At 42.3% G+C, this 24758-nt stretch overlaps 1 protein-coding gene across 1 annotated transcript; it reads left to right on the top strand.

The window, feature by feature from the left end:
- The first annotated feature begins 5774 nt into the window (after positions 1-5774).
- PSMA3 (proteasome 20S subunit alpha 3) lies at positions 5775-24758 on the top strand. The gene is made up of 11 exons (XM_084792337.1): positions 5775-5939; positions 9259-9341; positions 13125-13248; positions 15283-15384; positions 15465-15538; positions 17245-17317; positions 18721-18786; positions 21210-21256; positions 23085-23152; positions 23453-23517; positions 24607-24758. Exons 1-11 carry the CDS (start codon positions 5919-5921, stop codon positions 24649-24651), a joined length of 768 nt encoding a protein of 255 aa, XP_084648463.1. The 5' UTR covers positions 5775-5918; the 3' UTR covers positions 24652-24758.

Genomic DNA, 24758 nt, shown 5'->3' with positions numbered 1-24758 from the left:
GCCAGCCTGGTCTCCAGAGTGTGTTCCAGGACAGCCACGGCTACACAGAAAACCCTGCTGTCTTGAGAAAAAGAACCTGATATGGCGATGCACTCTTCAGTTGTTGTTTGTTGAGAGCAGAGTGCAAAGAAATTAGGCTGTATGAGAAGAGCCTCTTCCACAGATTCTCACCTGCATGCTACGAGTGTGTACATAAGTACAGCTCACTAGGCAGAGAGCCTGTGTCACTGGAGTTTGCTAGAGGCAGGTGTGCAAGCTTAGCAAGAGGGAAAGGGGACTCATCCATGAAGAGCATCCAAATCATTAGGAGAGAGAACAAGGACTCGTGGGTACCCAGTCATCAGGCCTCAGCCAGCAGCCAAACACGAAGTGGAGCTGGGGAGCCCCACAGAAGAGTGAGGGGAAATCTGTAACGCCTCCGCCTCGGTGGAGACCTACTCCACTTCCTAGCATAACTGTGGCTCCCCTGCTAACAGCTAACGCTCTTAGCATATCAGAAGTCATTTTGTCTCAGTCTCTGTTTTGATTATAAAGTGAAATTAAGTCCAGGTTCAGGCTCTACCTGCCTTTTACTTACAATTCAATGCTTGTTGAACATTCTGCTTGAATTAATGATTTATGTTCTACTTAAAACCACAATACCCTGCTATGTTCCTTTCTCCTGGAATGGTGGGGAACTGTAAAGTCCCAAGTAAATATCCTTAGCCATTAGCTTAAAATGCTTTGTTTAAACCGGATGTTGTAGCTCAGTGCCTTTAATCCTAGCATTTGGGAGACAGAGGCAGAGGATCTCTGTGAGTTTGAGGCCAGACTAGTCCACAAAGTGAGTCCAGGCCAGCCAGGCAGGGCTACAGAGAGAGACCCTGTCTCAAAAACAAAAACAAAACAAGAAAAAAAAGCTGGTCTGTCCAAGTCCAAATACCAAACCCTCTCTTGCCAAATGCCAGCTGCCCATCATAGAAATAAGATTGCTTGCTGGGCGTGGTGGTGCAGGCCTTTAATCCCAGCACTCAGGAGGCAGAGGCAGGTAGATCGCTGTGAGTTCGAGGCCAGCCTGGTCTACAAAAGTGAATCCAGGACAGCCAAGACTGTTATACAAAGAAACCCTGTTTCGAATAACCAAAAAAAATTGCTCAACATCACAGATTACAGCCCCCCCCCACACCTTTTTTCTTTTTTTCTTTTGAGTCTAAGCCCAGGCTGGCTTCCAGCTTGCAACAAGTGATCCTTCTGCTTCCCTCAGCCTCACTCAGGATGTGCCACCACGCCCCGCTCCGGCACTGCTTAAGAAAATAGAACCCATGCGTGGCCACTCGGGAGACAGACACAGGAGCATATCTAAATTCGAAGCCCGCCTGGTCTACATAAAGAGTTCTGGGACTAGGTAGACTGTCTTGGACGGGGACGGGGCTAGAGGGTAGGGAAAGATGTTTTCTGTTTGCTTTGAGATAAACAGCAGAATCTTCGCACACTGTAGGAAAGGATCATAAAGAAATCGATCGGTTTAGTGAGAGTCAGCTGGCTGCCAGCAGGTGAGGGAGGCCGGAGGAAAGAGCCAGGTCTCCAGGGAACTGGCCCCAAGGGGCCTCTTGCGAGGGTGGGCGTCCCTTTCTAGGAAGCCGAAGCTGCCAGGAGACAGAGGGAGGCACTTCTGTTTCTTCCCTTACACACCCGCCTGCAGTGTTCTTATCAGTTCCCTGGCGAGTCTCAGAGGGCAGCGCTTAAGGGTCCACAACCCAAGAAAAGATGCACGCTGCCGGCGCAAGCACATCTGACCGCGGGAAAGACAGCGCTGCGGGGAGAGGGAAAGCTTCCTCCTGCACCCCCAAGAAGCCTTGCATTGCCAGGAAAAAGGCGGAAGTGAGTGGGGGAAACGTCAGCAAATAAGGAAGTAAGTTCTTTCCGTGTCCTCCCGCACCTACAACTATTTTGACATCAGATCTCTTGTGTTTTGGAAAAACAGCCAAAATCAGGGTCACGACTTTATTAACAGGGGAGGAAAAAGCTGCCCACTACCAACAACTATGGAAGCTAACACAGAAAAAGCAGATTTCAAAGTGTTTAAACCTAAGCCATGGGCGTGAGCCTGAGCTTTGGAGTGCGCAAGCGCAGTTCGAGAACGGTGTTGCCAGCAGATTAGTACTGAATGTGTTTTAATCACCTCAGTTTAAAGATTCACCTTAGTTAAGAATGTTCAGTTAGAACGGGCAATATTTGAGAGTAATTATGAGTTGAAAATTTAAAAATGTCGCAGAAAAACACATACCGCCCAACGTGGGGCTCGAACCCACGACCCTGGGATTAAGAGTCCCATGCTCTACCGACTGAGCTAGCCGGGCTGACAGGAATTTGTGCTGATTTTTCTCCCTTTTGTGAAGTGCTGATCTACATTTGCTTCTTATTCTTCCATTATTTTCTATTTCTGAAAAGAAGATATAACCAATAAACTGATAATAAGATAGCAGGAAAGGATTATATTCTCTGAACCTAAATATAATTCAAATTATCATGTAGAAAAAAATAAAATAAAGTTAACAACAACAACAAAAAACCTCTAAACAAAACAAACCAAAAAAAAAAAAAAAAAAAAAAAAAGGAGGAGGAAGACAGAATCGTTAAATTCTAAGATTAAATAAGAACACGTTCATAGTCGCCTATAAACACATATATATTCTGAGTCACAGGTGAATTTATTTAGGTAAGGAACTTTGTGATGAGTGTGTTCGGGGATGGTTATTAATCCTACTATTCGGAATTGCAAGTTAAAGCCTAATTAACAAAAATAAAAACGGGTAAAACTAAATTAAGGAATACCCAAATAGTTTTTTTTTTAAGATATCATAAACCTAAGACTAACGAAGAATCCCTATTACTCTGCCCACAAAACATACAAACGTTGTTTCCCAAAATAATTTTTTAAAAAGAAAAGAAAAAGAAGATGTGCTTTAAAGGGTTTAACTTCTTTCAAAAGACTTGTTTTATGTATTTTTGTCTGCATTGACTTCTGCGCACCAGGGGAAAGCATTGGAATGCATGAATCTACAGTAGAGAAATTGGGTTTAACTGGTGAACATCTGTCTAAACCAATAATTTAGGGTCTGTAAAATAATCCTAGGATCTGGGTGTGATGGCGCACGCCATTAAACTAGCACTCGGGAGGTTCTCGTTCCAAGCCAGCCTGGTTTACAGAGTTCCACTACAGCCAAGAGTAGACTGAAAAACCCAAAGTAAACCTAGGACCTAAGTGTTTTAAAATATTAAGTTTTGAATGTTACAAATATTAACCCTTTTCGCCGGGCGGTGGCACACGCCTTTAATCCCAGTACTCGGGAGGCAGAGGCAGGTGGATCGCTGTGAGTCAAGTCCAGCCTGGCCTACAAAGCAAGTCCCGGATAATCAAGGCTACACAGAGAAACCCTGTCTTGAAAAACCAAAACCAAACAAACTAACACCCCGAGAAAGCATCAGTCAAAAAGAAAAAACAAAACAAACAAAAACAATTAACCCTTTTCTTCTCCATAATTCAAACTGGTTTATTATTTTATAACTTGGAAGACTAGAACCAGGAGGTACATTTTATTTTTCGCAAATTAAAAATATTCATATGCAGGGTGAGGTGGCTCAGGCCTGTACTAACACTCAGGAGGTAGAGGCAAGAGGACGGCTAGATCTTTTCTCAAAACAAAGAAATGGACTAAATGTTTGAAACACAGGGCTTGGTGACACTGACACCTGCCTTTTATCCCCTCCCTGCTGAGGCTGAGGCAGGCAGGTCTGTGTGAGTTCAAAACCAGCCTGATCTACATAGTAGATTTCAGGCCATCCAGGTTTGAACATTGAGACCCTGTCTGAAAACAAAAATTATAGTAATTAACTATTTTAATGATAATTGAATTTATATGAAATACAATAGTAACTATTTTGAGAAATGTTAGTTATTATTATAAAACCATCATTGTTGAAATTATAAGATCATATTAAGTATTGCTTTGCAATAGTATTACAAAGTACTGTTAGGTATTCAGCCTTGAAAGTTCATCACCACATAATAAGTGTAAATCCTTAGCAATTTTTTCTTTTTTTCTTTCTTTCTTTTTTTATTTCCAAGACAGGGTTTCTCTGTGTATCCTTGACTGTCCTGGACTCGAGTTGTAGACTAGGCTGGCCTCGAACTCACAGGGATCCGCCTGCCTCTGCCTCCCGAGTGCTGGGATTAAAGGGTTGTGCCACCACTGCCTGGCTCCGGCTTAGACTTTATTCTTTAACAAATGGAGGCACAGGCAGGGATGGTGGCAGGGATGGTGGCAGGGATGGTGGCAGGGATGGTGGCAGGGATGGTGGCACACACCTATCATCCCAGCTCTCTGGAGGTAGAGGCCAATGTCATGGAAACTTAAGAACTAAGCAACCTTTTTCCCACACAGGAGTAGACAGAAAACCAACTGAATGTAATGTGTACTGTTGGCTGTTGTTTTCTGTTTCTTTTCTTATGAAAGGCATTACTGAGGCTTAGAGTGATGGATCAGGGCTGTGCTTGCAGCTTTTGATAGGTGGAGGCACAAGGATCAGGAGGGGTCCAAGCTCATCTTTGGCCAGCTTAAGATACATGAGACTACAACAGAACAGCGAACCAAAATAAAGGTGAGTGATAGGGCAATTGTGGTTTTTTAAATGTGTGTTTGTTATTGATGTTGTTTTGTTTGTTTGTTTTAGACAGGGGCTCATATTTCAAGGTGGCCTTAAATTGGGGATCCTCCTGTCCTAGCCTTCTGAGTCCGGGATTATAGACCTATACCACCATGCTGGAAAGTGTTTTCTGGCTATATAAAAGTACCCAGAATTAAAAAAAAAAAAAAAGCTTTTGCCATCTTATTTACAATCGGATTTAAAGGCAACCACCGGAAGGTCAGGTCCCATGCTCACTTGTCTCATTTATCTGTTGCTCGCCGCCCCCGGTCCCCCCGCCCCCCCATCTCAAGACAGGCCATACTGACCTGATAGTTGCTTGAGTGACCCTGGCAATTTTAGTTCCCCAAGACACTTTTAGCCTTTCCCTAAACCAAGTTTTGTAATCTTCCTCGGCAGGAATGAAGATATTCTAAAGAAACACTTTTGTTCCTCTCCTTAATAAGACTACGAGAAAGTGGAACTTCTCCAGGAATTTCATGCTGGGGGAAGAGATTGCTTGAAGCCTGGTTCCAGCCAGAGGGACACCTTTTCTCTTACAGATCTCACAGTTATACATTTTGTCAGGCCGCCTTGCAGGAGAGGCTAAAGCTGAAACCATGATGGAAAGGTATCACATTTTGACCAGGATTACTTAATTACACCACTCACTTTTTTTTTTTCCCGAGACAGGGTTTCTCTGTGTAGCCTTGACTGGCCTGGACTCACTTTGTAGACCAGGCTGTCCTCGAACTCAGAGATCCGCCTGCTTCTGCCTCCCGAGTGCTGGGATTAAAGGCGTGCACTACCAAGCCCTGCTCACTCACTTCCATTTAAACCCAAGTGTCACGTCAGGACGACGAACCTATGGTGGCCACTGGGCCTTTTTGCTCCCTTTCCTAAAGTGGCTTTTATGTATTCTTGTCTGTGCAACTGGGCTACTGAGGAGAAGTGCCCAAACCTAGCTCGTTAGGAACCAGGTTCCGACTTTACTTAGCACTTCAACGATTTCAGCTGAAATTGTACCAGCTTCCCCAAGGAACCGCCTCTGCGGCTTCTGCGCACGCGCGCCTCCTGTGCGCCCTCTCCTTTTGCTGCACTCCTCTTCCTCGCCCGCGGAACACGGCGCAGGAGGAACGGCTATTGGTGGAGAGCGCAGCCAATGGGCGAGCCTGTTACTGGCCTGCGCAGTGTGCGGCAGAGGAGCGGCGCTTGAGGCCTGGGATTCCTCCGTGGCCTCTCGGGTCTGCACCATGAGCTCCATTGGCACCGGGGTGAGTGTCTCCGCGCCGTCTCCTCCAGCTCGGCGCTGAGGGGTGTGCGGGGGCCTGGCCGCCGCTCGAAGGGCCGCTCGCTGCCCGCGTCCTGGGCACCTGCGGCCTCGGGCTCGGTGACCCCGGCTCCTGCGGCGTCTTCGGGCCCTTGTGTCCGCCCCCGCGCAGCGACAACCCGGGTTGCTGAGTCACTTTCATCCCCTGCTCGAGGAAACCGAAAGTGGAAGCTTGCGGGGCCTGCCGCAGTGTGAGCATGGGGTCGGCTCCCGCGAGCCCGCTGCGAGCCCCTGCGGCTTGCAGTGCCTGGGTCTGAGCCTCGAGCGCGCCCTGTGGCCCGCCCGCCGCTGCCGCTGCCGCTGCCCGTGCCGCTGACTCACGGGCCTGCTCTGCCTTCCCGTCAGTGGACACGGACAGTCTGGAAACCTGTCGGGACAGAACCCAGAAGAAAGGGTCCATCTCGCGGTTCTTTGCCTTTCTCCTTTGTTCTGCTTTTCGCGAACAAACTATTCTGGGCGAATCTGTAAGCATGTAAAGGGTTCTCTAGGGACCTAAGTGCCTCGGATTTCTAGAGTGTTGGGTTTGAGAGTTGGGCCTCTTAATTGGAGCTAAATGTTTGCATGTTTCTTTTGTGTCCATCTATAAACAGCAACAAATATTTATTGGTTATTTACAGTAGAGGCAGCTAATATTGGGTTTCTTGGTTACCTTGTCGTTCCCTCCCACCCCCGAGATTTTGATGCTTGCCGGGCGTTGTGGTGCACGCTTTTAATCCCAGCACTTGGGAGGCAGAGACAGGAGAGTTCGAGACCAACCTGGTCTACATAATGAGTTCCAAGACAGCCAGGGCTACATAAAGAGACTCTGTCTCAAAAAACAAAAACAAAAAATAATATCTGTGCGGTGGCGGATGTCTTTAATCCCAGAACTCAGGAGGTAGGAGGCAGTCGGATCTCTGTGAGTTCAAGGCCAGCCTTGTCTACAAAGTGAGTGTAGGATAGCCAGGGCTGTTCCCTGTCTGGGAAAAAAAGTTATATATATATAAAAAGATGCTTATAATTAAGCCTACATACTGGAGCTTTGAGTTCCTTATGTTTAGAATGATCCAAGAGGTTACAAGGTACTAATGTCATTTAATACATTTTTGCAATAAATGCTGTTGTATATCTCACAGATAATTATCTTTGATATTTTTATTTTTATTTTTTTGTTTGTTTTTCGAGACAGGGTTTCTGTGTGTTAGCCTTGGCTGTCCTGGACTTGCTTTGTAGACCAGGCTAGCCTCGAACTCACATCGATCTGCCTGCCTCTGCCTCCCGAGTGCTGGGATTAAAGGCGTGCGCCTCCGCACCGGTGTCTTTGGTATTTTTAAATACTTGGATTTTGGCCTTTGAAATGCTTCACTGGGTAAAGGTGCTTGCCATCAGGACTTAACACCTGAGCTCAGTCCCTAGGGCCCACATGGGAGGAAGAAAACGTTGTTCCCTGACTTCTTGATGTCCACTATGGCACATGCACAATAAATTAATGTTAAACAGACAAACAAAAACCATGAGTTAGACACCCCCTCCAGTTCAGTTCCTGATTGCATTAAGAATAAGATGTAAACTACCTGCCCCAACTTGGCCTGACTCCTCAGCATGGTTGGACGTTCTCACCCTTGCTCTTTTCTCCTTCACTTACAATGTTTAAGACACCTATGTTCCTTGTCTTGGGCTAGGTGTATCTCTACCTTAAAGCTTGAAGTCACATACCAGGAAATTCATCCAAAGTCAGATGACTGTTCCCTTATCACTGAGGCCCTACCAAGGTTTTCCTGGATGAAGCCATTTGTAGTAATTCTTTTTTCTTCTTCTTCAGTTTTTTTTATAACAGGGTTTCTCTGTGCAGTGGCCCTGGCTATCCAGGAATTCTCTTTGTAGATCAGGCTGGTTTGGAAATCATAGAGATCTACATGACCTACGCCCCCCTCCCGCCCCCTCCCCCCCTGCCAAAGGTGTGTGCTACCACGCCAGGCTCTTGTAGTAATTCTTTATTTTTTAAAGATTTACTTATTTATGTATACAATGTTGTGTTATCATGTACACCTGCACACCACAAGAGGGCACCAGATCTCATTCTAGGTGGTTGTGAGTCACCATGTGGTTGTTAGGAATTGAACTCAGGACCTTGGGAAGAGCAGCCAGTGCTCTTAACCTCTGAGCCAATTCTCCAGCAGCCAGTGTTCTTAACCTCCGAGCCATCTCTCTAGCCCTGTTGTATTTCTTAATGTCCCTTTTTATTTCACTTTGTTTTTTTCCTGGCTGTGATCAAATTTGTAATGCACTGATACACCAAGGTTTGTGATTCCTCCGATTTGAAAGTTAAGGGACTTTATAAATGGGTGAAGATCTTTGTATTCTCATATAGTGACTCAGTACAGTAGATGCTCATTCAGTGTTGCTGAATGCTATATTTTGTTTAACCAGAGATTTTCCTTGTTTCCTGTCACAGATACAAATCTGACTTTAATGTTGTTTCTGCTATACAATACTTTTCTTTCTGTTTGTTTTTGGAGAGAGGGTTGTTTCTCTGTATAACAGCCCTGGCTGTCCTGGACCTCACTCTGTAGACCTGGCTGGCCTCAAATTCAAAGATTCATCCACATCCCCCCATCCCCACTCCGCCTCCACCACTGGCTAACTAGCAATACTTTTTTTTTTTTTTTTTAAAGAAAAGGAGTTTTGTGTGAAAAAAAGTTCTGAAAGTTCTTAAGACTTGCATCCATTACTTAATTTATTTTTAAAGATTTATTCTATGAGTGTTTTGTCTGTCTGTATTTATGTATGTGCACCTTGTACATACCTGTAGAGGTCATAAGAGGTCGTTGGATCTCCTGAAACTGTGGTTCTAAACCATCATGTGAGTTCTGGGAAACCAAAGGTGCTCTTAACAACTGAGCATCTCTTTAACTCTTTGGACCATTAATTTTCAGGAGCAGAAATGGAGGGTCGTAGTTTTCCCAGAGCAACTGCTGTAACATACTTTTTTATTTTCAAAGCAATCTCTATTAGGATATGACACATCTCAGCTGGGTGTGGTGGCGCATGCCTTTAATCCCAGTACTCGGGAGGCAGAGGCAGGCGGATCACTGTGAGTTCGAGACCACCCTGGTCTACAGAGTGAGTCCAGGACAGCCAAGGCCACACAGAGAAACCCCGTCTCGAAAAACCAAAAAAAAAAAAAAAAAAAAAAAAAAAGGATATGACACATCTCTGGTGTTTGTGTGACATGTTGGCAGAGACTTGTCCTGTAAACTTACTGTTGCTCCCTTTCTTGTTAGTATGACCTGTCAGCCTCTACGTTCTCTCCTGATGGAAGAGTTTTTCAAGTTGAATATGCCATGAAGGCCGTGGAAAACAGTAGGTAAGAAGCCCTGTTTTATTTGAAGTGAATGTTTTGACCAGTATTATCTTTTACTTTGTATGTTTTGGTAATCAGGTTTTGTTATATTGCTTTAGCATAAACAAATGTCATACTCTGAAGTAATCTCAACTTCTTAGTAGTCGTCTTCAAAGTTCTTTCTTAGATAGATCTCCCATCTTTATTTGTGTTCCAGGGTTCAAACAGGTAAGCAGACTTGCATGTTTTTTATCCACTCAGCCATTTTATTTTATTTTTTAAAAATAGTCTTGATGGCGGTGGCACACACCTTAATCTCAGCACTTGGGAGGTAGAGTCAGGTCAGTCTCTAGTTTGGAGCCTGCCTGGTCTGCAGAGCAAGTTCTAGGACAGCCAGGGCTACACAGAGAAACCCTGTCTCAAAAAACCAAACAGCAGAGCCAGGAGCAATGGCACACACATATAGTCTGTAATTCTAGCACTTGAGGATGTCAAGGTAGGTGGGTCTCTGAGTTCAAGGCCAGCCTGGTCTACAAATCGAGTCCAGGGCAGGCCTACACTGAGAAGCCCTGTCTCAGAAAAAACAAAACAAACAACAGCAACAAAACCAGTCTCATCATGTGGCCTTGGCTGCTCTGGAATTGGACATGTAGGCTAGGGCCAAGTGCTGGCATTAAAGATGGGTGTGTGTGTGTGTGTGTGTGTGTGTGTGTGTGTGTGTGTGTTTTGGGACTGGAGAGATGGCTCAGTGGCTAAGAAGACTGGTGTACATCCAAGTGCCACATAAGCTGAACTTCCAGCAGTTGCCTGTAATTCCAGATCTGCAGGTTCTAATGCCCTTTGTACATTTGCCCACCTACACATATGCACATACACTAATGGATGACCACACATTTAATAAAAACCTTTTTTTATTTTTTTTTGAGACAGGATTTCTCTGTAGCCTTGGCCGACCTGGACTAACTTTGTAGACCAGGTTGGCCTCCAACTCACAGAGATCCTCCTGCCTCTGCCTCCTGAGTGCAATAAAAATCTTTTGTCAAGTGGTGTCAAGTGGAGGCAGAGGCAATGGATCTCTGCCAGTTCATGGCCAGCCTGGTCTACATAGTGAGTTCCAGGACAGCCAGGAGTATACAAAGAAACCCTGTTTCAAAAATCAAAAACAAAAATCTTTTAAAGAAATGTTAAGGAAAAAGAGAGTAAATTATTGAGAATGTAGCTTGGTTGGTGGAATGCTTGTGTAGTATGCACAAAACCCTAGGTTTGACCTCCAGCACCCCATAAACTGGGTGTGGTATTTAAACAGCTAGGAAATATTTAAGCTAATAATGTTAAGATTGTGTTCTATATCAGAAGGTGATTAACTTTGTTCTTGTGTTGGGGTGCATAATAGGAAAGTGCTTTGCTACTATGGGTACCTGTTAGGTTAGAAAATACCAAAATAAGGAATTAGAGCTATATGAGTAGGTCCCTGAAAACACTATGGTAGAAATACAAATGCAGTGATTATAACTGCTTTCTGAAAGTGTTCTCTTGGGCCAGAGAGATGGCTTAGCAGTTAGGACTGTGTTGTTCTTGCAGACGACCTGAGTTTGAATCCAGACAACCACATGTACTGTCAACTGCAGCGGTATTTGACAGCTCTGGCCTCCACGGGCACCTGCAGTTTTGTGCATACCCACACAGTGCATACACATAATTAAAAACAGTAATAATAAAGTATGCTCTTAGATAGTTATATGAAAATACAAAGATGCTATTTTAATCTTTATTAAGTCTCCTTGAAGAGGTCAGCTATGAAAGTTCTTAAATAAGGACTAGATTCTTAGGCTTCAGGCTCAGAGATCCACCTGCCTCTGCCTCCTGAGTGCTGGGATCAAAGGTGTGCTCCACCACCCAACTGGGGAAAAGAAAAGTTTTATTTATTTTGTTTGTTTTTGTGTGAATGGAAATCAGGACAGTTATGAGATCATATCATCCCCCCGCCCCCCTTGATGGACAGTTGAACTGGGATTGAATTAAGGTCATCACACCACTTATCCACTCAGTGACCTCACAGCCCCACAAACTTTTATACCCCCAAAGTGTCATAAGACTTATGTAACCTAAGCTTTGAAACTTGTGGTACATCCTTAGGATTACAGACACTTGTCACTATGCTCAGATTTGTGTACTTCATATTTAAAAAAAATTTATTTGGCATCTTAAAAAAGCATTTCTTAGTGCAGGCTATATAGGCTGTGTCATTACTTAACATATTAGAAGTAAAAGCTGAAAGTTTAAATACTAGTTTACTTTAATAATAGGGAGGTTTACATTGTTTCTGTTAAGGTTCTGCCTTTCCCTAGCCCTGGTTCCCCATAGATCTTTTAGGGGGTGTTTTTTCCCAGGCACTTAGGCAGACAGCAGCTAACAGAAGCCCAAAAGTAGTCACTCACAGTACAAAGGTCTTAGTCTTAACACCAGAGTTTGACCACTGTCACCTTACTTGATAGGCATATAGTTGTTTTGCCTCAGCTTCTTCATTTGTAGAATAGGGGAAATAATATTGTTTTTCAAAGTTCTTAAATAAATTAGCCAATATATGGGCCTGCTGGTTGGTAAGACAGCATGTGTGGGCCTTAGGTTCCATCCTCAGCACCACACACAAAAAATACAGTTAGCTCACTTTACATATGAGTTCTACATACTCAGGTTCAAACAGCTGAAGTTAACTGAAGAGCTGGCACACACCTTAATCCCAGCACTCAAGAGACAGAGGCAGAGCCGGGCATGGTGATACACACTTTTTATCCCAGCATTTGGGAGGCAGAGGCAGGTGGATCGCTGTGAGTTCAAGACTAGTCTGATCTACAAAGTGAGTCCAGGACAGCCAAGGCTAACACAGAGAGACCCTGTCTCGAAAAACAAACAAACAAACAAACAAACAAAGAGACACAGGCAGGAGGACCTTTGTGAGCTCATGGCCAGCTGGGTCTACAGAGTAAGTTCCATCACAGCCAGGGATACAACCGACAAAACAGAAGCTAGAACTTAGAAAGGGTTCACAGTATAGCTTCTTGGTAATGTGCTTGCCTAGCACTCACACAGCCCTGGCATTGATCCTAGTACCCCACACAGAGACAAGGCAAAGACAAGCAGGACAGTGTGGGCCAATAAGATGACTCCATCTTTGGGGCACCTGCCACAAGCCCTAATGACCTGAATTTGATCCCTGAGATCCACATGGTGGAATCCCTTGGGTTATTCTGTTCTCTGTGCATATGACTGTGAGAGCACACACGGAAAATAAATTCAGTGAAGTACTGCCAAATTTAACAAAACAAAAAATATATGTTTAAAAGTATTTTATATACTTTAAATACGATACTTTATTTATTAAGATAGGGTCCCATGTATCTTAGGCTTTCCTTCAACTAACTGTAGTAGAGGATGGCCTTGAATTTCTAATCCTCATGCTCTAGAGTCCTGGGGTTACAGGTGCACAGCAGTAGGCCTGGTTCTATATGGGGATTGAACCAAAGGCTTCATTCATGCTAGACAAACACACTACCAATTAAGCCCAAGGTTAGCATTGAGACAAAGTCTCAAGTACTCCAGGTTGGCTTCCGGCTCTGATGATCTTGCCTACATCTCCTAGGTACTGGGATTGCAAGTATGCATATACCTTTTTTGTTTGTTACATGGTGCTGGGCTCACTCTATTTTCTGTACTGTATTTAATTAATCTTTTGATTTTTTTTTTCCTTTAATATCAGCTTGCTGAGTTTCTTCTATTTCAGCTAAAACATTGTTTTTCTTGTTTCAGTACAGCTATTGGGATCAGATGTAAAGATGGAGTTGTGTTCGGGGTAGAAAAGCTTGTCCTTTCAAAGCTTTATGAAGAAGGCTCCAATAAACGGCTTTTTAATGTTGACCGACATGTTGGAATGGTAAGATCACACTTTAAAAAATGCTCATCCTTGTTTTCCAGATTTCTTTTGATACAACCAAAATACACTAAAGTCTGTTTTTAAGAATTCATTTCTTTAATATTGAGGGAGTAATACATGTTTGAACAGCCATAACAATATTAAATTTATTGGTGTGTTCTGATCATCTCTGTGTCTATAACAAGGAAACAATTTCATAAACGTACTAGTGACAAGAAAACTCAAGTTGCTTTAGGAGAAGGTCAGGGATGTTGATGAGAACTAAAATCTTAACCAGGGGCATGATAAATACTTAAGGACAAAGAATGTTAATCTTTTTGTATCAGTCATGGAGATTGTCACTAAGCCTGACTAGAACACCTTATAGTAAAGTATAGGAAGAGGAAATGGTGTGAAGTGAAAGGAGGAGTGAGCGCGTGGACAGTTTCTCTGGCATCTTTCTTTGCTAAGCCATGCAGCTGATACATAAGCTGTCTGAATGCCCTGCTCGATATGAGCCAAGCAATAAATATGCTATGGTACGTACTGAGTCAGCGAATGTGGATGATGCTTTATTCCATATGAACTGCAATCATAATAACATAATGAACTCATCTTAACTCTGCTACCTGAATGGGGAGAAAACAACTTGTGTGCTAGGTGTTATGGTCTGGACTCTTCACACAATTCATACTATTTAATCCCGACACTCTCACTTTAACAGATGAGCTAACAAATGCCCAGCTACTAAAGAAAAAAAAAACCTGACAGGTGTGGTGGCACACACCTTTAATCCCAGCACTCAGGGAGGCAGATAGAATTGCTGTGAGTTCGAGGCCAGCTTGGTCTACCAAGTGAGTCCAGGGCAGCCAAGACTACACAGAGAAACCCTGTCTCAAAAAAACCAAAAAAAAAAAAAAAGAAAAGAAAAGAGAAAAAAACCTTGGAAGCTGGGTCTGGTGCTTCATGCCTTTAATTCCAGCACTGGGGAGGCAGAGGATCTCTGGGAGTTCGGGGCCAGCCTGGTCTACAAAGTGAGTTCCAGGACAGCCGGGGCTACACAGAGAAACCCTATCTCACAAAAAAGAAAAAAAAGGTGACTAGACAATTATTAGACATCACAGAATGTTTTCACTGAGGGGAAAAAAGAGGCTTTTGTTTTGTTTAAGCAAGCTTATTTGAATATGATACTCCAGTATGAAGTTTAACTATTTGTCTCTCTTTTTCATAATTTCCCCACACTGGTACTTAGGTATTTACTTCAGTGCCTCAGGGTGTCTTAGCACACTGGCAGGAACTGTACTTTAAGCGACCAATTGTATAAGACAATGATAAGTTGTACTTTAGCTCCTTGCAGATTTTAGCCAGTTGGCTACGAAAGTTTGGTTATTAGTTGATGAGGCTTTTAGATGAAAGCTTTTAATAACGTTTTGAATGTATAGCTTTAAATAAAAGTCAACCTTGACAAAAATCAAATAAAAGTTTTTGGTGGTAGCTGGGCATGGTGGCGCACACCTTTACGCCCAGTGCTGGGAGGCAGAGGCAGGCGGAATGCTGTGAGTTCAAGGACAGCCAAGGCTATGCAGAGAAATCCTGTTGAAAGGGAGGCGGGGAATTTGGGAAAGTGAACTCTGATAGAAATGTTCCTTTTTGAACATTGGACAGCTGAGTCTTCAATTAGCTGTGATCTGACATTAAGGCATCAAAATGCCTTTTAAAGTACCCTAAGCAAAGACAGTATTTAAATGATATTTATTTTTTTAAAAAAATTATTAGATAAGCCAATAATAAACTATTAGCCTTTGGTTTGATTGTTTTTTGTTTTGTTTTGTTTGGGGGGGGTTTGGTTGGTGGTGGTTTTTTTGTTTTTGAGACAGAGTTTCTTTGTGTCATCTTGGCTGTCCTGGCCTTGTTTTGTAGAACAGGCCTCGAACTTGCAGAGATCCGCCTACCTCTGTTTTCCTGAGTGCTGGGATTACAGGCGTGCGCTACCGTGCCCTGCTCGCTTTGGTTCGTTATAGGAATGTGTATTAAATTGGTACATTTTCCCCCCAGGCAGTAGCAGGTTTGTTGGCAGATGCTCGTTCATTAGCAGACATAGCAAGAGAAGAAGCCTCCAACTTCAGGTCCAACTTTGGCTATAACATTCCTCTAAAAGTAAGTTGATAATATGTTGAGAAACCATTTGAACAGTAATGAGAATGTACTAATACGATCTTTTCCTCCCATAATTACAGCATCTTGCAGACAGAGTGGCCATGTATGTACATGCTTATACACTCTACAGTGCTGTTAGACCTTTTGGCTGCAGGTATGAAATTTTGTGAGACCTTTAAGTCACATGTGTACAACAGTTATTTTTCTCTACAAATGATTCTTTTATTAAGTTGATACCTGTTGCACTAGTGTGCTGTGGATCCACACCCAGGTCATCATGCCTGTGCAATAATAAGCACTCTCCTCATTGAGACATCTCCCCAGTCGCCAGATTTGCCTCTTAGACACTTTGAAATATAAATTCTCATGAGGGAGTAATAAGTAACCATTAAAAGCTGCATGTGGTATTACATATTTGTGATCCCAGTCTTCAGGAGGCTAAGGCAAGAGGATTGTAATAAGTTCAAGGCCATCTTGTGCTACATATTGAGTTCAAAGCTGGGATAGCTAGAGGCCCTGTCTCCAAAAAGTCATAAAAACTGTTGGGATAATGTCAGGAATCATAGGCTTGAAGACAGGAGGAAACTTTAAATTCTGATTATAATAAATTCTTTGCAGTTAAGTCCCTGATCTGATTCTCGGAACAGCCTAAGTAAAATTGTTCTAAATGGCGGTAGAATATTCTTTTTAGGCAGTCAGCAATGATTTCATACAGAATTACACTTCATAATTTAGAGTAGCCATAGTTTCTGTTGTTAAGATGAAGTGTTAGGTGGAGAAAGGGGATTCATTTGTAGCAAGAAATAGATTAGGTGTTAACCTTGTCAGGAGGGTTCTTGGGAGAACTGTTATATTTGAAATAAAGACATTAGGTTATTGCTAGGAGGTGGAACTCAGTAGAATGCTTTTCTGTGCAAGCCCTAAGCCCTGCCGTGATTTAGTTATTAATGTGGGGACACAGATGTCACACTGATGAAACAGGCCTTAGAGATGAGTGGTAGCATCCAGGCATTGGTTCTGGATGTAGCAGGGCAGCAGCTGAGGAGCCTGTCTACAGAGCGGACAAGGAAACATGAATAGTGCATGGATCCTGGGGGAAGGGGGAAGAGTGTCTCAAGTGCTTGTGTGAAACATGGGCATTTCCAGGAGTCCAGGTGGCAAGAGGCCAGAGTGTTGAGGGCTTTCAAGCGATGATCAGCTATGTTCTGAAAGAGGAATTGCATCAGTTTAGAAGTGGAACAGCTGGGCACAGATTGGGACTGTTGGCTCTTAGGATGTTCCACATGATGTGACAGGCTAGCGTAAGCTGAATTCTCTACATTAAAGAAACTGTTTGAGAAGGTAGGTAGTTCCTGATCATTTAACAACCTAATTTTAACTTGTTGAGCATTAAAATACTGAATCATTTCTGACCACTGTAGAAAAACAACAAGTGGAATACTGGTCTTTTATTGTACAGTAACTTTGCTCACCAGGCCTTATAGTTTTCTGTCTTTTTTTTTTTTTTTTTTTCAAGACAGGGTTTCTTTGTGTATCCTTGGCTGTCCTGGACTCACTTGATAGACCAGGCTGGCCTCGAACTCCCAGAGATCCTCCTATCTCTGCCTTCCTGAGTTCTGGGATTAAAGGCATGCGCCACCACGCCCTTTATTATGTATGTGCGAAGGTGTCAGGTCCCATGGAACTGGAGTCATCATGTGGGTGCTTGGAATTGAACCCACTTCTCTGACAGAACAGTCAGTGCTCTTAACCACTGAACCTCCAGCCCCTATCTGAGAAAATCTCATTGTAGTTTCATCACAATGGTCTTAAATATAATGGTATTGAAAGCCATGTTGTAAACAATTTGTTTTTATGCAGCTTCATGTTAGGGTCATACAGTGCTAATGACGGTGCACAGCTCTATATGATCGACCCATCAGGTGTATCATATGTAAGTAAATTTTATTTTAATCATTTAAAAGTCGAGTAGTTAAATGGTGTTTCATTATCATCGATCTCACTTGGATTATGTAAAATTTTGTTTAGACTGTTGGAGGCCAGTAGTCCCAGCTAATTCCTGGGGGTGAGGCTCACCAAAAAAATCTTTGACAACTTACTAAAGACTTGGTCTCAGAGTACAAGAAGCACCTAGGGAGAATCTAGTGGTTGAATGCTTACCTACAATGTGAAGTATAGAATCTAGTGGTTGAATGCTTACCTACAATGTGAAGTATTGCCTTCAAACCATAGCATTTTAAGAATAAATAAAACTCAGAACTCAATTAAGAAAAAATTTATATTAATGAACATTGCTATAAAGCAGAGAAAATTTATGATTTTCAGTATGCTTTTTACAGGAACTACCTAGTAAACAAAGTATTTTGGTTATGTGATTGTCTCATCATTGTATTGTATGTTAAGTATGAATATATGGCAAAATATACTGCTCAGTAGTAGAGCCTGGCATTTCCAACATTTGTTGGAAATCTAGCACAGAAGTGGGAGCAACCTAAAAAATTTTTTTCCTGTTTTTTTTTTTTTTTGGAGGCAGGGTTTCTCTGTGTAGCCTTGGCTGTCTTGGACTCCTTTTGTAGATCAGGCTGGCCTCAAACTCACAGTGATCCACCTGCTTCTGCCTCCTGAGTGCCAGGATTAAAGGCGTGCATCACTGTGCCTGGCTTGGGTTTATTCATTTCTTTCTTTCTGTCTTTCTTCTTTTTTGTTTTTTTAAAACAGGGTCTTTCTGGGTAACCTTGGCTGTCCTGAACTCACTTTGTAGACCAGGCAGGCCTCGAACTCACAGAGATCTACCTGCCTCTGGCTCCCAAGTTCTAGGATTAAAGGTGTGTGCCACCACCACGTGGCTGGTTTATTCATTTCTTGAGCATTTGAGTGTGTCTGTTTTGACTTTGTGTATTTGTACCTTGTGTGTGCTTGGTGCCTGCAAAGGTCAGGAGAGGGTGTTGAATCTCTGGAACTGGAGTTAAGGATGTGGGTGCTGGGAAGTAAATATGGGTCCTCTGCAAGAGCACCAAGTCTTCTTAACCTCTGAGCCACCTCTCTAGCCCCAACCTAGAATCTTCTAGAATTTGGTTTGATATTTTCAAGGTCTTTGACGTTGATGTGAATGTATTTGTCTTTTTTTTTTTTAAACTTTTCTGGGAGGGAGATGGGGGGATGACAAGGGTCTCACTACGTAGTCTTAGGTGGCCTCCAAGTCTGTCTGCCTCTGTATATCAAGTGCTGGAATTAAAAGTGTGCAGCACCACAACCAGCAAATAGACTAAATAGTAACTCTATTAATGATACCAGGTAATGTACACTAACTGACCTTTTTTTCTTCTCTTTAAATAGGGTTATTGGGGCTGTGCCATTGGCAAAGCCAGGCAAGCTGCAAAGACAGAAATAGAGAAGCTTCAGGTAAAGTATATTGAATGTTGTGTTTTACCAGAAGTGGAGTTTACAAACCTCTTAGTCCAACAGTATAATGCAGCCTGATGTTTAGAGAACTTTGTGAAGCTAACTGGTTAAATAGGAAACTTGTTAACATATTATCTATGACTTGTATTATGTGTCTTCTATATGATTTTGATGCTTCTGTAAAGCCTCAAGGAGGAAAAAAGACCCCAAACAACTTTAAAGGTCTATTGTATGCGGGTTTTGCCTGTGCGCATCTCTGTGTATCACATGTGTGTCTAGTACCCAGAGAAGCCCCCCCCCCCCCCAAAGATAGGTTATCTCTGTGTCATAGCTCTGGCTGTCTTCTCCTAGAACTCTCTTTGTAGACCTGGCTGGCCTTGAACTCACAGAGATCCACCTGCTTCTGCCTCCTCAGTGCACCACCACTGCTCGGCTAACACCACCTACTGTAAAATGTTGCTTGGTGGTAGACTCTTGTAATCCTGGGATTCTGAAAGATGGGGCAGGAATATTTTCTTTAAAACCCAGTTTTCACAAATACTCTTGCCTATTGCCTGATTTTGTTACGTGAACTTTCAAAACAAAATTTTTAAATTAGATGCATGGGAATGTATACTTGTGAAGGCAGTTGCTTACAGAGGCCAGAAGAAAGTGTCTCTTCCCCTGGAGCTGGTATTATAGTCTTGAAGCCTTTAGCTGCCTGACATAGGTGCTGCTCCTAAACAGAAAACAGACTAAATATTAATGATCTCTTTGAAAGACAACACTAATCAGCACTCGGGAGGCAGAGGCAGGTGGATCTCTGCCTCCCAAGTGCTAGGATTAAAAGCGTGCTCCTGGCTGCATTTGAATCTTTATACAGTGCAAGATAAAATTATTCCTACAGTCACAGATGTATGCCATCACACTAGCCAGTCACTTCTAATGCCTACACTAGTCAGACACTTAGCTGGACACTTAACTAGAATTTTCTCCTGATTTTCAATTTCTTATTGAAGGAACAACTAATGATTGTAATGTAAACAACTTTAAATTATGGTTTTCAGAGACAGGCCTCACTCTGTAACTTTTGTTTTCTTTCCTTTCTTTCTTTCTTTCGACAGTGTTTCTCTTGTAGTCCTGACTGTCCTCAACTCCATATGTACAGCAGGCTGGCCTGGAACTCACAGAGATCTGCCTGCCTCTGCCTCCTGAATGCTGGGATTAAAGGTGTGCACTACCACCGCTGGCTCCTTTATTTTCTTTAATTACATTGTTTAATTTTGTGTGTGCATATACATGAGTACATCTCACCTGCCTTTGGCTTCCTTCCATCTATCTATCTTATCTATCTATCTATCTATCTTTTTCTAGGCAGGGTTTTTTTGTGCAACAGAGCATTGGCTGTCTTGGACTCTCTTTGTAGACCAGGCTGGCCTTGAACTGACAGAAATTTGCCTGCCTCTGCCTCCTGAGTGCTGGAATTAAAGGCATGCACCACCATGCCAGGCTCTTTCTCCTTTTGCTTTGTACTTTTGTCTTTTATGAAATTGAAGGAAATACAATTCATTTAATTATGTAATATATAAAATATAATTCCTTTAATAACTTACTTAAATCTTACTGTGTTAAAAATACTGTTTTAGCTGGGCATGCCTTTAATCCTAGCACATGGGAGGCAGTAGCAGGTGAGCTTCTGTTGTTTGAGGCCAGGGAGGGGATACATAGTGAGACTCTCAATTTTTTTTTTCTTTTTAATTTTGTATGTGTTGTCTAATTCTGTAATCTCGTGCATGCAATGGCTTGTGAGTAGAGGTCAGAGAATAGTTTATAGAAGTCTGTCCTCTCTTACCATACGGGTCCTGCTGAGATGTCTTGACAGCCTTTAATTGTCGTTAACTTAAAGTTGTCCTTGAGATAGATGGCTTAGGGGCTAAGGGCACTTCCTCGAAGAGGACCTGGTTTCAGTTCATAGCATACCTGTCAGTTCGTTACTACCTGTGTAATTAATTGAATTAAGCTATTGTCAAAAGCTAAAGAAAAAGAGCACTGTCAGGTGTAGTGGCACACACCTTTAATCCCAGCTCTTGAGAGGCAGAGGCAGATGAATCTCTAGTAGTCAAGGCTAGCCTGGTCCATCTACAAAGCAAGTTGAGGCCAATGTCTCGGAGGGGGTTAAAAAAAAAAAAAGAGTGCTACTAGTTAATACTAAGCTATTAAAAGAGTTAAGCAAATACAACTTTCTTCTTCTCTTTTTTTTTTTTTTTTTTTGGAGACAGAGTCTGTATGTACCCCTGGCTGTCCTGAAACTTGTTGTGTTGACCAGGCTGGCCTCGACTTCTCAAGCTCTGCCTGTCCCTGCCTCCCCAGTGCTGCAAAAGATGCACATCACCACTCTCGGTCTTACACATAAGCCATAATTAAATAGTATGCTTTTCTTGTAGATGAAAGAAATGACTTGCCGTGACGTAGTAAAAGAAGTTGCAAAAATGTAAGTTTGAATCTTTATCTGCCACCCACAAAAACACCTTACTTGACCTAATCTTTGTATACCTTAACTCTTTCCTTTTTGGCTTTGTGCGACAGAGTTTCTCTGTGTAATAGCCCTTCTGTCTTGGACTCACTTTGTAGATCAGGCTGGCTGCAAACTCTGCTGGGACTAAAGGTGTGTGCCACCATAGCGTTCTGAGTTGGTTCTCTATGCAGTAGTAATTTCCAGGTTTTGCAAAGGGAGGGATCGTTGTTCTGTCATAGTAATCATAAAACATGGTGCTTACCATCTCTTGCAAAGGGATTTTGTTGTTTTCCTATTCTTGCCAGGACACCTCCCCTTATTCTCCTTCTGTTGTGAGGCAGTGTGCCTTTTTTAATCAGTTAAGAGCTATTTTACATTGGAAAGTAAAAGTAATGTCCTCAAAAATCGTTTAAGTACGATACAGTCTGTTTCTTTTGCTGAAGCAGTCTGTGTTGTTTCTGTTGGAAATCAGCCCCGTGGCACCTTTCCCACTTTTGTGTAACTGAGGTCTCCTCTCCTGTTACAGCACCGCCTCAGCAGAGCCTCTAAAAGGAAGGAAATGGAATGCTCTGTTTTGATACTTTGTGTTTTTCTGTCACCAGGAGGGTTTTTGCCATTTTGAGGACAAATTTGGGATGGTCCTGCTAACCCATTTTTGTCAGCTGCTACTCAGTTGTTTATATTGTTACTGTGACTGCTTATGTGACTTCTTGTTTGTAACATGTTATTCCATAAGAACCAGTTTGAGTGGCATTCAGCTATTTTGGGGGACTGGCCAGTGTAAATTACTGGTTTCTGAAATATTTGATTATGAATAGAAAAAAATGGGTCATCTTGAAAAAGCACACAGTTCATGATGGCTTTTCCAATTTGAACCTATTTTCTTTCTGATATGTCTTTTTTATTTGAAGCTTTAAGACACCATTAAAATAAGCTGAAATGAGGAATAGAGGTATATCAGTTAACCTGGTGGCAGTGGTGCATGTCTTTAATCCTAGCACTTGTAAAGCAGAGGCAGGCAGGTCTCTGAGCTCGGGGGCAGCCTAGTCTACAGAGTGAAGCCACACAGAGAAACTGTCTTTATTTATTTAGTTAGTTTTTCAAGATAGGGTTTATATGTGTAGCCTTGGCTGTCCTGGACTCCCTTTGTAGACCAGGCTGGCCTTTCACAGTGATCCATTAGCCTCTGCCTCTCGAGTGCTGGGATTAAAGGCGTGCGCCGCTGTGCTCTGCTGAGAAACCCTGTCTTGAAAAACTTAAAAAAAGCCTGGCATGGTGGTGCACACTTTTACTTCCAGTACTGGGGAGGAAGAGGCAGGTGGATTTTCATGAGTTCTAAGCCACCCTGGTCTTCAAAGAAAATCCAGGACAGCCTGGGCTACACAGAGAAACCCTGTCTCAAAGTCTCCCATTCCCCACCCCACAAAAAGTATATCAGTTTTTATAGGGAGCACCTCTCAATTCCTGTGTAATTTGCCATTTTAATAGAAATAAATCTGTATAATTATTTTGCTTGTATGTGTCATGTGTATTTGTTGTGCCTAAGGAGGCTGGAGAAGGTTTTAGACATTCTGGAAAAAGGCTTTAAGTAAACATCATATGGATGCTAAAAACTAAACCCAAGTGCTCTTACCACTGAGAGCCACCTCTCCAGCCCCTAATTTGTCTTTTCTAATGTTCACCTAAACTGGAGAGTGTATCATTTTATAAATAACACGAGGCGCACAGTGTCTACCTAGTACTCACTGCTTATAGAACTTGGACTTGGACTTGACTTGTGTTAATTTCTTCTTTTCTGTTGTAGAATTTACATAGTACACGATGAAGTTAAGGATAAAGCATTTGAACTAGAGCTCAGCTGGGTTGGTGAATGTAAGTTACATCTGGGCCTTTAATGTGTTCTAGAATTCATTTGCATTTCAAGTTACTAAACAGTTCTGTGAAATAACAGATGCTGTGAATAGTTCTCATTGAAACATCTACATATTATTTTATCTCCCTGTCAAGATTTATAAGTCAAACTTTCTGTTATTTCCAAATAAGTTCAACTTGGGAAAAATGACTATTGGGGAAAGGAAACAAAAGATGAACCTTACCTACTTGTAGATTAAGGAGACTGCAAAGTCTTAAAGATCACAATCCTCACTTTTAAAACATGGTTTGATTTTACAGTAACTAAAGGAAGACATGAAATTGTTCCAAAAGACATAAGGGAAGAAGCAGAGAAATATGCCAAGGTAAACAACAACATAAATATAGTTTTAAACAGTATCAAGGTCTGTGTCATTAAGTAATTTGGTTGATGGTGCAACTAAGGGTAACAGTTTAAAGGTTGTCTCTGGAGAAGATAGAGGTGTCTTAGTTCTAACTTTTATTGTTGTTTTTGTTTTGTTTCTTTAAAAAGTTGTCTGCTTGAAAATTTCAAGGTTGCTGGGCCTGGTGGTACACATGTCTACTCCCAGCAATAAGGAGGGAGAGGCAGGAGATAACTGAGTTCAAGGCCAGCCTTGTCTACAGAGTGAGTTCCAGGTTAGACAGGTCTACACAGAGAAACCCTGTCTCAAAAAAAAAAAAAAAAAAAAAAAACCCAAAACAGAAAAAAGCCAAAGAAAATTCCAAGTTTTCATGCCAGGCATGGTTGTGCACACCTGTAGTCCTAACACTCAGAGAAGCAGTTAGGTGGATCACTGTGAGTTCGAGGCCAGCCTGGTCTACAAAGTGAGTCCAGGGCAGCCAAGGCTAAGATAGAGAGGCTCTGTCAGAAAAACAAATTCTCTTTGAGCTAGAGAGATGGCTCAGAGGTTAAGAGCACTGACTAGGCCAGGTGTGATAGAGCACTTCTTTAATCCCAGCACTCAGGTGGAAGAGGCAGGTGGAGCTTTGTGATTTGAGGCCAGCCTGGTCCACAAAGCAAGTCTGGGTTAGCCAGGTCTGTTACAGAGAAACCTTGTCTTGAAAAAGCAAAAAAAAAAAAAAAAAAGTATAGCCGTTCTTCCAAAGGTCCTGAGTTCAATTTCCAACAACTACAGGATGGCTCATAATCATCTATAATGAGATCTGGTACCTTTTTCTGGCAGGCAGGTATACATGCAGGCAGAATACTGTATAAATAATAAATCTTTTAAAAATAAAATAAAATTCCAAGTTTTTCCCTAGGAAATTTAATGCTTTTATACATAGAACAAGACAGACTTAACACTGGTTATTTTATTGTAGTGTTTTTAAAGTAGCAATTTTCAGGTATAATTTGTAGTTACACATGTTTAAAATGCAGGAAATGTGATGTAACAAGATGACAAACCTAAAACACTTTTTTCTTTGAACAGGAATCTTTGAAGGAAGAAGATGAATCAGATGATGACAACATGTAACATGTTTTTCACTATGCACTGTTCTGTATTTGTGACAGGTCTATATGACTAGCACCAGTATATAAACCTCCTGACCAGTTTTCATTAAACTTTGTCTTATAAATGTT

This window comes from Acomys minous (genome assembly GCF_964271855.1).
Source record: "Acomys minous genome assembly, chromosome: 8".
Taxonomy (NCBI): Eukaryota; Metazoa; Chordata; class Mammalia; order Rodentia; family Muridae; genus Acomys; species Acomys minous.
Note: the sequence above shows the minus strand (reverse complement) of the source record. Positions and strands in the feature narration are given on the sequence as shown.